The 16414-nt window shown below is 40.4% G+C and overlaps 1 protein-coding gene across 2 annotated transcripts in view; it reads right to left on the reverse strand.

Annotated features, from left to right (window-relative positions):
* The window catches only part of zfand4 (zinc finger, AN1-type domain 4), a 50974-nt gene that overhangs the window by 20068 nt on the left and 14492 nt on the right, over positions 1–16414 (reverse strand). For both annotated transcript variants that reach the window (XM_072282468.1, XM_072282467.1), the window contains exons 3-4: positions 3550–3625; positions 3065–3132 (exon numbers count right to left, since the gene is read on the reverse strand). In XM_072282468.1, coding sequence (XP_072138569.1) covers positions 3065–3132; positions 3550–3625 — 144 coding nt within the window. The remainder of the gene's footprint in view (positions 1–3064; positions 3133–3549; positions 3626–16414) is intronic.

A 16414-nucleotide genomic window follows, 5' to 3' on the forward strand; every position in this document is an offset into this window, starting at 1 on the left:
TTTTGTGGGAGAATGGTATGAACCTCCTGGCAGGTTAAATGACCTGATAGACAGCAAGATAAACACCAGAACCAGGATATTTCCACAAGTATGTAATCATCATTTTGATGCTCTTCATCCTCAGACTCTTCTTACTGCTAGTTCTCTTGGGAGTTCTCTAGTTCTCTTGCCAGTTCTATTGCCTCAGCCAAACATTGAGCTCTACCAACAGGCAAGTCATGCAAGACATGGAATACCAACAACAATATCTGCATATGTTTGGAATATAGTGCTTACCACCCCCCACACCTGTGCAGACAGTGGTATCGCCAACAGTTTATCCAGTAGGACCCTGGCTGTGCTGACACCTTGAATGCAGAAATGCTCAGCTGGAGTGGATGAGGTAGAAGTACAGCACCAGATTTATCGACAATCCTTATCACTAATGATCCAGCACTCAGAGCAATGCAAGCCATCGAGTAAAGTGGACTCACTTAGCACAAAGGGGAAATACAATCTTCCAGATGCATGGCACTGACCTCTTCAGCAAATTTAAGCACTCTTAATTTACAGAGTCCTGATTCTAAACGACTTGTGCAGTTGATCAGGAACAGAAATCTACAAATTGATAAAACTCCATCACTAAACTAGAGGTAGCTCCTTTTAAAAGGTTTATTAATATTTTTACAATATTTACATCACTTTCATTCAAATATTCACACAATTTTCAAATTAACACATAGTCATCCTTGTCCTGGATGCACTCTAGCCCCAGGGCACTCAAAGACCTCTGAAGGCCACTTTCCACCCTAGGATCACCCAAGCATGGACCCCTTCTGCAGCAGCGAGCTTCAGCAACCATGAAATATGGCATGGTTCATCCTTGGCCATCTGTAACAATCCCAAGCTAGAAAGATGTAAAAGTAACAGTTACGTAACCTCCAAAGGCAAAGCAGTTCAGGGATGTGAAAGCGCCTGGAGATCTGATGGCAGAACAAATAATGTACTGTATGTTTTAGTAAGCCCAATTCTGCAGAGATGCTGTTCCTTAGTGAACTTGAGATAATGACAAATGTTTCTGCAAACTCTACAGAATTAGGATCTTTGAATACATTTACTTCTCTGCTTCCTCCTCCAGGTTGCCAAAGTGCCTTAGGTGCCTACAACATCTGCTAAGTTTGAAGAGTGCTGCCAACAGGATCACATCAGATTTCATTCTGGGTCAAATACATTTTCCATCACATCTTGTTTCCAACATGCTGTAACCTAATCTTTAGCCATTTATGTTTATGTAACTCTGAGAACATCCCAATGTGCTTCACGCATGCACTGACCCATTTCTGAGGTGCAGTCATTGTCGATACATGGAATGCAAAATGGGTTCCATATTTGTCAGAAGTCAGAAGTGTATTAAAACTGCAAAAGTGCTGTCTATCTATTTATTTAGAGATGCTGAGTGGATTAGGCCTTCCCGGCTCTTCAAACCACACCGCCCAGCAACCTCCGACAACCCTGATTTAACACTAACCCAATCATGGGACAACGTACAATGACCAACTAACCTACTCGGTTAATCCTTGGACTGCGGGAAGAGACTGGAAGACCGGGAGGAAACACATGCATTGCATGGGGAGGATGAACAGACACCTTACAGATGATGCCAGAATTGTACTCTGAACTCGAATGCCCTGAGGTGTAATGGCGTCACACTAATGGCTACGCCACTGTGGCGCCCAATCAATACCTATCTGTCAATAAGCAGAGTCCTGAGTGCCCCTGGTCAGCATTAGATCTTGTACATTTAGATAAACAGAATCATGTTTCAACGTCTCGCTTGAAAAACATAATGATACAGTCTCTCCTTGATCCACTAAGCCTAGGTTAGTAACTGGAGTTGGCTTTGAACAAAGAAAATAAGGTATTTGGTAAGTACTCAATTTGTTTGATGATAGAGGTCCAAGCACACAGAAGAAAGACATGGTTCCAAATCAGTTGCACAGACTCTGGAAGTTCAGAAATATTATAATGTGCAGGCCAAGGGGAAAGAGGTAGATACTGGGACTAATTAAAGAGATCTTACAAAGCATAAGCACAAAATGGGATGAATGACACCAAGTTTTTCCCTTGCATTTTCTTTATTTTCAGATTTCCAGCAACTTCACATGGACAAGTTTTATTTCACTTTTTAATCTCTTTCTCCTTCCCTCATTTGTCTCCCTTAATACTGCTCCAGACAGAAGAGCAATAATTAACAAGCATTCATTACTATCTTAGATAACACAAACATCCATGTCACCTTGACAAGGCTCATCCCACACTTTGCTTGTTTTCTCTCTTTTCTAGTTGTTTAAAAGGTCATCAATCTTAGATTATAACTTTATTTCTCCACAGATGCTGCCTGATCTGCTGAATATCTCCAGCATTTTCTATTTTCAATTTAGATTTCCAGCAAATATAGGGCTATGCTTTTGAATAACTTTTTCTGTGCTTCTAGCTCCATAATTAGTCTAAGTTATAGCTAAGGCAAGAGTGAACAAGATAAACACATGCAAAATGCTGAAGGAGTTCAGCAAGTCAGGCAGCATCTATGGAGAGGAACAATTGACGTTTTGGGCTGAGATCTTCATCAGGACTCATGGAGTGAACAAGAAGCATGCAAAAGAGAAAGAAAATAGCAAAGTAGAGATTGAGCAGACAGTTATTCAGTGATCTGTCAAAGCATCAAGAAACAAAATCTTCAAAAATCTGCAGTATGATTCCTGTATGTAAATGTGCACTCAGTGATAACTTGAAGGGAAAGAGTGGTGAAGGGGAAGGTAGCAGCTGTGACAGGAACAATATTTGGCTAACATGGGGGAGTAAGATTCAATTTTCAAACAGTTGAAAATTTGATCCCACAACTCTACATCAACAGAATCTAATTCACTCCCAAAAAAACTCTAATTCCTGCCAGTAATCAGTACTCTTTCCATTAATGGCCATGGGTACAGTTCATCATCAAGCTTGCTGAAGAAAATTTGAAAGCCGAGTAAAAGAACAAAAAAAAAAGGAGGAAAAATACATAATGACGAAACACTTTACTTACCCCTTCTGGTATTAATAGGTCCCCCTCTCATGGCAAGCACCAATTTAAGAGTACAACCTTCTGATATACTGCAAATAGAAGACAGTAAACTGTGATAAACTGATAATAACCTCTTTTCCATACTGCAACTGTACTACTTGACCCATTGGTTGTTGAACATAGGGATACAAACCACAAATAATAGAAAAGATTTTTTTTCTAAAACTTAAGTAGCATTTGTAAAAATACAGGTATCTGTGCTGTTTTTACTCAGTTGGTAGGAGAAAACAGATGGGGAAGTATTATTACAACACAGGCTACCAGGACTATATTTTGCAAGACTGACCAGGAGGAAAAGCGTCAGAGAAGTGACAGAATTGCCTCATGCTGATCTTGGCTTTTCATTCCTCCTGTATGCATTAGTTATACTTTTTAATAAAAAGGCAATTGTTTATATTAGGAGTACAACTCAAAAATAAAGTGTTTTCTTTTAAATCACAACTTACTTATAGTCCTGTAAACAGTATTCATCTTCAAGTTCCAAGTTGTTCCAGATGAGATGTTGCTGTGCAATGGAAATACCTATGAAAAAAGATGTTCTATTAAATTTTGAGAGAGCAGAGTTAGAGTTAATCCCATTAAGAACTATGCTGCTTCGTTCATTCATTCTTCTTCACACCTTTGCCACTAATCTCAAATGTCAACAAGGATTTTGTAGGGTTACTTACAACAACTGGGCAAAATAACAAAAAACCAGCCTAATTAACACTAAAATCATCTTTTTTTAACATCGGAGGACAGGCACTAAAATTAGAAATAACACACAACAAAAAAAACAATCACATTTATCAGCCAAGCCTCAGCCTCTTCCATCATGATTCTGGGTATGCCCTACCTACTGGCAGAGCATGACCATGAGATAGATATAAGGAATGAGTACTGAGACCAATCAATATCAGAACCATGAAGTGCCATAGCATCTATTCAAACACAGGAATGGAAACATCATGTTTATGCCACAGGAAACAGTTGAGGCCAGTTCATTGGCTATATTTAAGAGGGAGTTAGATATGGCCCTTGTGGCTAAAGGGATCAGGGGGTATGGGGGGAAGGCTGGTACAGGGTTCTGAGTTGGATGATCAGCCATGATCATACTGAATGGCAGTGCAGGCTCAAAGGGCCAAATGGCCTACTCCTGCACCTATTTTCTATGTTTCTATCACCAATTCCTGCCCCCTTCAGTTGATCAATCAGTACTAATCCATATGGTGAACAGCACTTAGGAAGAGTCGAAGCAGCTCAGATAACATTAAAAGAGAGAGAAGAAAAACATAACAAGCACATGAAGTATACAGATACAGTGGTGCTAGAAAGTTTGTGAACCCTGTAGAATTCTCTCTATTTCTGCATAAATATGACCAAAAATGTGATCAGATCTTTATTTAAGTCCTAAAACTAGTTAAAGAGAACCCAATTAAATAAATAGCACAAAAACATTATACTTGTTCATTGACTAATTGAGAAAATTGATCCAATACTACATGCATTTGTTGGAAACGTTATGCGAGCCACTGGGGTAATGCCTTCTACAAAAGCTAATTGGAGTCAGGTGTTCCAATCGAGATGCGATTGGAGGTGTGGGTTGTAGAGGTGCCCTGTCCTATGAAACGACACACACTCAGGTTACTGATAGAGCCTGCTCTTCTCGAGAAAGATCTGTTTATGTGCACCATGCCTCAATCAAAACAACATTCTGAGAACCTCAGAAAAACTGTACAGATACATGAAGCTAGAAAGGGCTACAAAAGCATTTCTGAAGACCCGAGTGTTCATCAGTCCACAGTAAAAGAAACGGTCTACAAATGGAAAAAAAACTCAGTACTGTTGCTACTCTCCTTAGGAGTGGGCATCATGCAATGCTGAAGGAGGTGAAAAGAACCCAAGGGTAACAGCAAAAGACCTGCAAAAATCTCTAGAACTTGCTAAAGTCTCTGTTCGTGCATCCACTATGAGAAAAACACTGAACAAGAACGGTGTTTATGGAAGGACACCATGGAGGAAACCATTGCTCTCCAAATAAAAACATTGCTGCATGTCTCAAGTTTGCAAAAGACCACCTGGAAGTTTCACAATGCTTCTGGGACAATGTTCTGTGGACAGGCGAGACAAAAGTTGAACTTATTGGCAGAAATGCACATTGCTATGTTTGGAGGAAAAAGGGCACTGCACACCAACACCAAAATTTCATTCCAATTGTGAAGCATAGTGGAAGGAGCATCTTGGTTTAGGGCTGCTTTGCTGCCTCAGGGCCTGGACAGTTTGCAATCGTTGAGGGAACAGTTAATTCAAATTTGTATCAAGACATTTTACAGAAGAATGTCAGGGTAGCGCTTCATCACCTGAAGCTTAATAGAAGTTGGATAATGCAACAAGACTACGATATGAAGGACAAGAGTAAATCAACAACGAAATGGTTTAAAAAGAAGAAAATTCATGTTTTGGAATGGCGAAGTCAAAGACCTGACCTTAATCCTATAGAAATGTTGTGGAAGGACCCAAGCAAGCAGTTCATGCCAGGAATCTCACTAACATCCCAGAGTTGAAGCAGTTTTATATGGAGGAAAGGCCTAAAATTCCTCCAAGCTGATGTGCAGGACTGAGCCACAGGTACTGGAAACGTTAGGTTGAAGGAGCTGGTTGTGGATTATAGGAGGAATGGAGATGGGCTAACCCCTATTGACGTCAATGGATTTGGGGTTGAGAGGGTAAACAGCTTTAAGCTCCTCGACATCTACATCGAGAACCTCACGTGGTCTGTACACACCAACTGTGTGGTGAAAAAGGCACAACAGCGCCTCTTTCACCTCAGATGGTCAAGGAAGTTTGGTATGGGACCCCAAATCCTAAGAACTATCTACAGGGGCACAATTGAGAGCATCCTGCCTGGCTGCATCACTGCCTGGTATGGGAACTGTACCTCCCTTAATCACAGAATTCAGCCCAACGCATCTATAGTTGTGAACTTCCCATGATTCAGGACATTTACAAAGACAGGTGCGTAAAAAGGGCCTGAAGGATTACTGGGAACCCCAGTCACCCCATCTGCAATCTATTCCAGCTGCTACCATCCAGGAAATGGTACTGCAGCATAAAAGCCAGGACCAACAGGCTCCAGGACAGCTTCTTCCACCAGGCCATCAGGCTGATTAACTTACACTGATTTGAGTGTATTTCTATGCTACATTGGCTGTTCTGTTTATTATAAATTACTATGATTGCACATTGCACATTAGACGGAGACATAACGTAAAGATTTTTACTCATGTGAAGGATGTAAAAAATAAAGTCAATTCAATTCAAGATAATGCTGTACAGGGGGCTCACGCCAGTTACTGAAAGTAAAGGTTCACATACTTTTTCCAGCAAATACATGTAATATTGGATCATTTTTCTCAAAAAATAAAATGAGCAAGTCTAATGTTTTTGTGTTATTTATTTAATCGGGGTCTCTTTATCTAGCTTTGGGACTTATGTGAAGATCTGATCACATTTTAGGTCATATTTATGCAGAAATAATGAAAATTCTATAGGGTTCACAAATTTTCTAGCACCATAGTTAGCTGGCTTAACTGTGTTTGTTGAAACTAAACTCAATATACTTGATAATTAACTTGTTGCACCTGAATCTATCCAGACCATCAGTAGTAACTCTCTAGAGTGCTATCTTCACCAAAAGTAAGGCTTTGTGATAAACAGGATTAACCATGTTAATAACCATGTCAATATATTGACAAAAACTGTAAACAGGATAAAGCACTTTTATCTAACACCTGTGGCAGTAGAGCTACTAGGACTTGATGTTTCAATCTGCAGAATTCTATCCCACCAGAATTTACAGCCTCCCCTACGAGAGCTACTTAGAGACTTGGAACAGGTCAGGTTCAGTTCCAGACACACCTGAAAGGTGGATACAAGTACAGGTGTCCCCTGCTTTTCGAACGTTCGCCTTACCAAACCTCACTGTTGCGAAAGACCTACATTAGTATCCTGTTTTCGCTTTCAGAAGGTGTTTTCACTGTTACGAAAAAAAAGCAGCGCACAGTAAAAAAATCAGCGCGCGATAAAAGGCAGCACGCCACGCGCCCCGAGCAGCCGCTCTCCCCTGGATTCTCGCTGGCGTTGCTTAAACACGAGCCTGTGAGCAGCCATTTGCAAGATGAGTTCTACAGTATCGGAAAAGCCTGAAAGAGCTCGTAAGGGTGTTACGCTTAGCGTAAAACTAGACATAATTAAGCGTTTCGATCGTGGTGAACGAAGTAAGGACAACGTGAGTTTGGCTTGTGGAAGCTGACGAACATGATGTTGAAGAGGTTTTGGCATCCCATGACCAAGAACTGACAGATGAAGAGCTGATGCAATTTGTAGAAAAAAGGATAATCAAAACCAAATGAGTAATGATAAACTACGACTTTAATTTTGAAAGGGTACGTACGTTTAGGGGATATTTGCAAGATGGTTTGAGTCCTTACAAGGAACTGTATGATAGAAAAATGTGCGAGGCTCAGCAGTCAAGCAAGCCTTCCATATCAGCCACAGCAGACGACAAACTGCCACCTTCGACATCGAGGCGGGCAGAGATAGAAGATGATGAGCTGCTTGCTCTAATGGAAGCAGACAATGACGAGATGACACCCCAGTGTCCCACCACCCCAACTCCCAGGCCACGGACAGATACCGATTCGCGGAGAATGCAACGGTAGCCGGGAGGCATCCAGCACAACTTTAAGAAAAAAGCCAAAATAAACATGCTAATTAATTGGTGCCGCTGACATGTAATTGTCGGCCCAGATCAGAGGCGATGCAATCGGCAGTCACCTCTGTTCTGGGCAGACAATTACGTGTCAGGCAGCACCTAATTAATTAACATGCTTATTTCAGCTTTTTTCTTAAAGGTGTGCTGTGTGCCTCCCGGCTACCACTGCATTCCTGCATGCTTCACGGTAATGTATCGCTCGGCGGCCTGGAGGGTGGGGGCCACTGCACCACCTAACCTGCAACGACTCAGTCTAACACACCATCATCAGTGTGCTTGGCAAGCTATCTTCCCGATTGCTGTAAGTGATACTACACTGTACATACATCATTTCTACTTTATATAGGCTGTGTATTTTTACGTGTTACTTGGTATGATTTGGCAGCTTCATACCTTAAAGGTTACTGGAGAGAGTGTTCTTGCCAACAGCGCTTGCATGAGATTTTCTGCCAACAGCGCTTGAGTGAGATATTTGCTACGGAGAACAGTTGAGTAATGATTGTGGAAAAGTACTTCTACTTTATACAGGCTGTGCATTTATCATATCATTCCTGCTTTTACTATATGTTACTGATATTTTAGGTTTTATTTGTTATTTGGCATGATTTGGTAGGTTATTTTTGGGTCTGCGAACGTTCACAAAATTTTCCCATATAAATAAATGGTAATTGCTTCTTCGCTTTACGACATTTCGGCTTATGAACCGTTTCATAGGAACGCTCTACCTTCAGGTGGCAGGGAAAACCTGTACAGGATTATTATGTTCATCCTAAACAGAGCAACTTGCTCAAGTCAGAACTAAACCACACCACACACAACAAATCACATCTTGAAGAACACTTATAAATGAGTCACTGTTCATTACACTCACAACTATCTACAAAAAATAGACCTTTACACATAAAAACAAGCCTGCCTAATGAGGTACTTCCCTCAAGTGACAGACAAAGCAACAACTTGCCTCCTCAACCATGCAGACTAAAAAATATCATCAACAAGAAGTCTGAACAAATTTGTTCATGGACATAAAACTGAAAGAGGAAAAGATGCAAAGGAAAAGAAATATAAAAAATTCTTGTAATTAAAGCTGAAGTAAACACACTCCCACTTTTAAAATTAATTTTTAGCTCAAAGGTGTTTTTTGTTTAAGTGGTATTAGTTAAGTCTATCTAATAAGGCTCTTATACATCATGGATATCTAGTAAAGACTGCAGTTTCTGAATCTGGATCCTCAGGCGTCTGAATGCTAACCCGAGGAGAGAACAGAAGCAAAACTTCTGAAGATGTAGGACAATTTAAAGCTTCTCCATTTCAGCATGGCATGATCCTCCCCACCAAGAAGGCAGCATCTGTCAACAAGGATCCTCACAATAATGGACATACCCTCTTCTCATTACTACTGTCACGTGACCGGCAACAATTAATATAGAATTGAGTTTTATAAAAACAAACAAACATTTATTAAACTCTGCTCAAAAATAGCAAAATGTATTTAAACGACTAACTTAACTGGAAGTTAACTGCTATATGGCAACTCTGGAACAGTTCTTAAAAGGATAAATGCGAAAACAGTTCTTAAAGTGGTAAATTCAAACACAGTTCTTAAAATGGTAAATTCGAAAGTCCAAGAGATTTATACAGTCAACTTGGAGAGACTTTCCTGAAGTAAAGAATTCCTCGAAGACATGACGTTACTGCTGATCCCAGCCGGAACCTGCCTTGTCTGCAAGATTCACAACGACAGAAATAAAACGGTTTAAAGGAACTGACCTTTTCCTCTGGAGAATAGACACTGCGCAATCCTTCCTGCTTTAGCAGAGGATATCTCAAAATGCAGGTCACTATTTCTTGAACAAAGATTCAATAAAAGTTGATCCTCTCCAAACCACCAAACGATATCAACTTTACTCGACTCGGCGAATTCCTGTACTTTAGTAAGGTCTTCACTCTCCAATACTACTTACAATAGAAAGTAGAACTCTACTTTAAAACGAAACTGCGTCATAAGATGAATACACAGCATAACGGAGTATCTGACCAATTAAATAACGAACTAAACTTAAAACTCAACTGGAAAAAACTAACTGCATCACACCAGGGGTCTCCCTTTTATACCTGTGGTGAACACGTCATCACGTGACCTCACACTGGTGGGAAAATTACATCATGTGACCATGTGTGAAGCACATGGCCAAGTGGTTAAGGCGTTCGTCTAGTTACCTCAAGGTCGCTAGATCGAGCCTCAGCTGTGGCAGTGTCTTTGTGCCCTTGAGCAAGGCACTTAATCACACATTGCTCTAGTCTGTGCGAGGAGTGGCGCCCCACACAGACTTCCAATCTGCACCTTGTAAGGCATGAAAATGCCCGACGCAGGCCTCTCATGGTCTGAGTCAACGTTCCCTCCCCCATGACCTCCACAGGACCATTACATCATGCTTATCAGATACTCAATTACATCATGGTCATAAGACAGTCATAAGATATCCATGAGGTATGTAACACTACGACTACTAGGGAGGAGGTGCGGGAGACTGAAGACCCACACTCTGATTTAGGAACAGGTGCTTCCCCTCTGCCATCAGGTTTCGGAATGGTCCATGAACATTAACTTGTTTGTGTGCAATTTACTGTATTTTATAATTTACTGTATTTTTATCTTTGCACTGTATTGCTGCCATAAAGCAATAAATCTCATGACATGCAAGTCTGGAATAATAAACCTGATTCCGGTTCAAATTCTAATTGTGCATGTATACATACTAGAAACCACAATGGATTGCACCACTTAACTACAGTCAGCACAAACAACCAATTATACCCACTTTCAAATGACTGAACCTTTATTGTAGGAGTTATCCCTATTATTCTCATCATCCACCCTGCTAAGCCTGAAAGATTGTTAACTATTTCACTTAAATCACCTCCAAGTTCTAACCGGAACCTAGATGAATCTATTTCATTTTATAACTCAGCCTAGGGAATATTGTTACACCTTCCAAGACATGCATATCTATTCCTAGCAAAGGAGAACAGAATTGAACAAGTGTTCTCAACAGTATAAATGCAGTTAAGAACTCTTTCCTTGTACTCCGACCCCTTTGCAGTAAGTTATGGTTAACAGGGCACTTGAGAAATTATGATAGGACATATTTCTATAAAGGGAACTAACAAGTCACCTCTTTTCCAAATACTGGCTGGACTTGCATATTAATTATGATGTGTGTACCAGGAAATCAGGCTCCAGCATCTCCCAGCCTCAATTTTTTTTTTAATGTACTTAGCTTATGTCTCTGCTTTCAAAATGCATAACTTTCGAAACGCTTTAAATTGTATTTCAGCTGTTATGATTTCAGTCATTTACAATCTTAATATATTCCTTTGTAACATCTATTTCAATCCTGGCTAGGTAAGCTTGTATATATATTACTGGGCCCCTCAATCATGCCAATGACATAGACTGCGAGCAGCTGAAGCTCAATCATCAATCCTTAAAATATCAGATTATTTGCATATTAACAACCCAAAGATAACCGATTTTTCCAATACCTAACCTTCAGTCCACATTAATGTCACCTCTACACCAATGAACCTAATCTTGTCCTTTAATTTATGTGGCACCTCACAGAGTGCTTTTCAAAAACCCAAATGCACCACATGCACTGCCTCACTATGGGGCTAACCAAGAATCTCCTGTTGGTCACACACTCCTTCGCTTTAGAAGTATGTTTCACCATACCAGTTTCATAACTTAGTAACAGACTGTAGAACATAGAACATTACAGCACAGTCAGGCCCTTCGGCCCACTATGTTGTACCAACCTTTTAACCCACTCCAAGATCAATCTAACTCTTCCTTCTTACATAAACCTCTATTTATCTATTATCCGTGTGCCTAACCAAGAGTTTCTTAAAAGTCTCTAATGTATCTGCCTCCACTCCCTCCCCAGCAGCGTTTCCCACGTATCCACCACTGTGTATTAAAACTTAATCGCTGACATCCCCCCTATACTGTCCTCAAATCATCTTAAAATTAAGCCCCCTCATATTAGCCATTTCTACTCTGTGAAAGTCTCTAGCTGTCTATTCAATCAATATCTCTCATCATGTTGTACACCTCTATCAAGTCATCTCTCATCCTCATTTGCTCCAAAGAGAAAAGCTCGAGCTCACTCAGTCGATGCTCTCTAATGCAGGCAGCATTATGGTATCTCACACCAGGCCAAAGTTTCCTCATTCATACACTCTTCAGGACAGGGAACATTCTAAAGTCTAGGAAATTCTTAAAAGATCAAGCCGAAACAATCCAGAATCGCCAAAGCCACCAATTAAAACTCAAGAACATGGCCATCAGCTTTTGATCCTATTAATAAAGCTTTGCTAAGACAAATTTCTTTAGATTAACCCATTCTGAGAAGTTTTACCCCTTTAAGATTTTTTGTTTTCCACAATGTAAATTTGTATTCCATATTATAGTTTTGCCAGTCTACTGCACTAATTTTGTTAATCTCTTTTCTGCATAACAGGTGAAGCTTTTACAATCTACTTTTATGACCTCTGCCCGCTTGCTCAGATTTCATCTTATCTTAATTCCACGGTCATCTAAACTGTATAATATATGCAGTGGACCGGAGAGGAAAGGATAACTTGAATCACCCCAGATTCCACAACCTACAGACTCACTTTCAAGACTTCTCTACAACTTATTCCCTTAGTATTAATTTGTTATTTGGACATTGGTTGCATGTCAGTCTTTCTTTATCTATAGTTTTTCATAAATTCTATTGTATTTCTTTTTCCCCTGTAAATGCCTGCAAGAAAATATATCTCAAAGTAGTATATAGTAACATATATGTATTTAGATAATAAATCTAATCTTGAACTTTTGAAAAGAGGAAATTAAATTCTGCACACAATTGTTTGAAAAGTTTTTGCAATGTCAGCCCTGCTGAAGGCATTTACACAGAAGAGGTACGCCATCCATCCTCAAAACCACTACCATGAGTTCAATGATTTGAACGCATTTAGCAGTGGTTGTTGCAAGGGTGAGAGTGGGGATTGGGGTGGGCAGGAGGCTGGAAGGGAGACCTCAATTTAATTTGCATGGTGAGAGGCTAAAACAAAGGAAGCTAATATGGGAAAGGAGCAAAAATAATAATTAGAAAAAGCTCAGTGGATGGCATTCATGCTCCCAGAGACTAAGGACACTCAGGCAACACTATGAAATCCAGATAGATAACTGGGCCAGCACTGAAGCAGTATCACTTTGTCTTCTTGGCATGTTAATCTGAGATGCCAGTAGGTCTCAGATGGAAGTAAACCCCATACTACTTGAAAAATAGCAAGTCATCCTCAATCTGAGGTCTGCCCAAGAAGCATTCAGAAATAAGTGCTAAAATCCAAACAAAAATACAGATACTGGATACTTGACACAAAAACCAAAAAATGCTGGAAACATACAGATCACAAAGTAGCTGTGGAAAGAAAAAAATCAGCATTTCAAATTGATGATGCTTTCTCAAAACTGAATACAAATGAACAAATGTTAGTTTTAGGTTGCAGATCAGGTGTGGGACAGGGGTGGACAAACAAAGTGGGATTAGATTTGTATTGAGGCCAAAATATTCAACTTTACTCTTATCTGATCACAAGACCATCTTCCACAACTTTACAGTGTCTAAGTGATGCTTTGCCAAGTCTTTATGGGCAAGGGGTTTTTTAAGCCAGGGCTTCTTCCTTGCATAAACAATCTTTTCGTGCAAGGCTTTTAGAGATTGCGGAGCCATGAACTTCATCTCCAGTTGCAGCACTGATTTCTGCAGCTTACTCAGAATGATCGCTGGCATCACTCTCTTACAAGTGCCATTCTTATCTGGCAATTAAGTGTAGAGGAATGGCCTGACCTAGGCTGCATGGCTGTGGTTTCATATTTTTTCCACTTTTTTATGATGGACTGCATTGAGCTCCAAGGCATGTTCAGTGCCTTCAGTACAGGTTTCCCCTGCCATCCGGAGGTAGAGCGTTCCTATGAAACGGTTCGTAAGCCAGAATGTCATAAAGTGAAGAAGCAATTACCATTTATTTATATGGGAAAAATTTGAGAGTGTTCACAGACCCAAAAAATAACCTACCAAATCATGCCAAATAACACATAAAACCTAAAATAACAGTAACATATAGTAAAAGCAGGAATATGATAAATAAACAGCCTATATAAAGTAGAAATACTTTTCTACAATCATTGCCGCACTGTTCTCCATAGCAAAAATCTCACGCAAGTGCTCTCGGCAGGAACACTCTCTCCAGTAACCTTTAAGCTATGAAGCTGCCAAATCATACCAAATAACGCATAAACATACACAGCCTAAATAAAGTACAAACATTTGTAGAAATAATGTATGTACAATGTAGTATCACTTACCGGAATTGGGAAGACAGCGCCGAGCACAGTGATGATGGTGTGTCAGGCTGAGTCGTCGGAGGTTGGGGTGGTGCAGTGGTCCCCAACCTCCAGGCCGCTGACCGATACCGATTGCAAAGAATGCAGCAGTACAGCGGTAGCCAGGACGCACCCAGCACATCTTTAAAAAAAAAGCCGAAATAAACAAGCTAATTAATCAGGTGCCGCCGGGCACGTAAATGTCAGCCCAGATCAGAGGTGACGCAATCGGTAATCGCCTCTGATCTGGGCCGACATTTACATGCCAGGCGGCACCTAATTAATTAGCTTGTTTATTTCAGCCTTTTTCTTAAAGATGTGCTGGGTGCATCCCAGCTACAGCTGCATTCTCTGCGGTACTGTATCGGTCCATGGCCCAGGGGTTGGGGTGGTGGGACACTGGGGTGTCATCTCATCATCCATCAAGGCAGGCAGGTCATCTTCTTCTATGGCTGCCTGCCTCGATGTTGAAGGTCGAGGTTCGTCGTCTGCTATGGCTGATGTGGAAGGCTTGCTTGACTGCTTAGCCTTGCTTAGTTTTCTATCATACAGTTCTTTGTAAGCACTCAAACCATCTTGCAAATATGCCCTAAACCGACATACCCTTTCAAAATTAAAGTCGTCCTTTTCTGCAATCATTGCAGCGAAGATCTCACGCAGTTGCTTCACGTTCAGTTCCTGGATGACTTCACTTTCGGTCTGTTTGCTACTGCATTCGGTTTCAATTGTTATCCTTTCCTCTTCCAATTGCAGCAGCTCTTCATTTATCAGCTCTTGGTCATGGGATGCCAAAACCTCTTCAACATCATCTTCGTCCACTTCCACAAGCCAAACGCACTTTGTCCTTACTTCGTTCACAATTGCAACGCTTAATTATGTCTAGTTTTACGCTAAGTATAACACACTTATGAGCCCTTTTAGGCTTTTCCGATACCTTAGAACTCATCTTGCAAATGGCTGCTCACAGGCACATGTTTAAGCAATGCCGGCGAGAATCCAGTTCCGGGGGGAGGAACTTGGCTGCTCGGGGCGTGCACTGCCTTTTTTTGTAACAGTGAAAACACCTTCTGTTAGCGAAAACAGGTAACTAATGTAGGTCTTTCATAACTACGATGTTTCATAAAGCGAACGTTGTAAAGTGAACACAGTTGTGAGGGCTGAATACTTTTTCAAGACACTGTATGTACTTTGATAATAAATTTACTTTTAACTTTGATGATCTAAGTGCTTACAGCATTTGTTTCTGTGCCTTAAGTGGGAGTTTGATACCTGTAGGAACTATCCTTCAACTCACATTTCCAAACGGGTCCCAAGGGATTGTGAAGAGTATAAACAGATTCCTACCTTTTCTAAATTTCAATTATATTTCAATTAAACTTCATTAACTGCGAAGCATTTTTGGACATCCTCATATTGCAAGAGGCACTAATTAAGTTCACTGTTTACATTCTTATAAGTTGTTTGGGTCTTAATAGAAAAACAGATTTGTACTACTATAAATAGTGTATTATGTACTTGCTTGAAGGATTAGTTTCTGTCTCTGCTCTGAACTGCAGCTGAATATAAAATCACTTGAATAGTGAAACAGAGTATTTGGAACTGTTACATGCTGTTAGTATATTTTTGTCACATGGAAAAACAGTTCAGCAAGCTGGCTACACAGATAGATCATTTCAAAATATAAGTACATTGAGGTAGTACAAGGGAAAAGCAGTAAGGAAATACTGAATATAGTGTTACAGTTACAGAGAAAGTGCTGTTCAAGTAAACAATAAGGTGCAAGGTCCACAAGCAGATAGACTGCGAGGGCAAGAGTTCATCTTTAATGTACAAGAGGTCCATTCAAGAGTCCCTTAACAACAGGATAGAAATTGCCCTACAGATTGGTGGTGTGCACCTTCAAGTGTTGTATCTTCTGCCCTGCGGGGGGGGGGGGGGGGTCTTTGATTAGGCTGTCTGTTTTTTATGCAACGAGAAGCACAGACAGAGTCAATGGAGGGCAGACTTTTTTTGTGATAGACTTTCTGTGTTGCTTTGGATTTCAAGTATCTGCAGAGTTTCTTATGTTTGGACAGGATGCTATCAATGGTGCATCTATTAAAAATTGGTGAGAATCAATGGA

The sequence above is a fragment of the Mobula birostris genome, chromosome 18, assembly GCF_030028105.1.
Source record: "Mobula birostris isolate sMobBir1 chromosome 18, sMobBir1.hap1, whole genome shotgun sequence".
NCBI classification, from domain to species: domain Eukaryota; kingdom Metazoa; phylum Chordata; class Chondrichthyes; order Myliobatiformes; family Myliobatidae; genus Mobula; species Mobula birostris.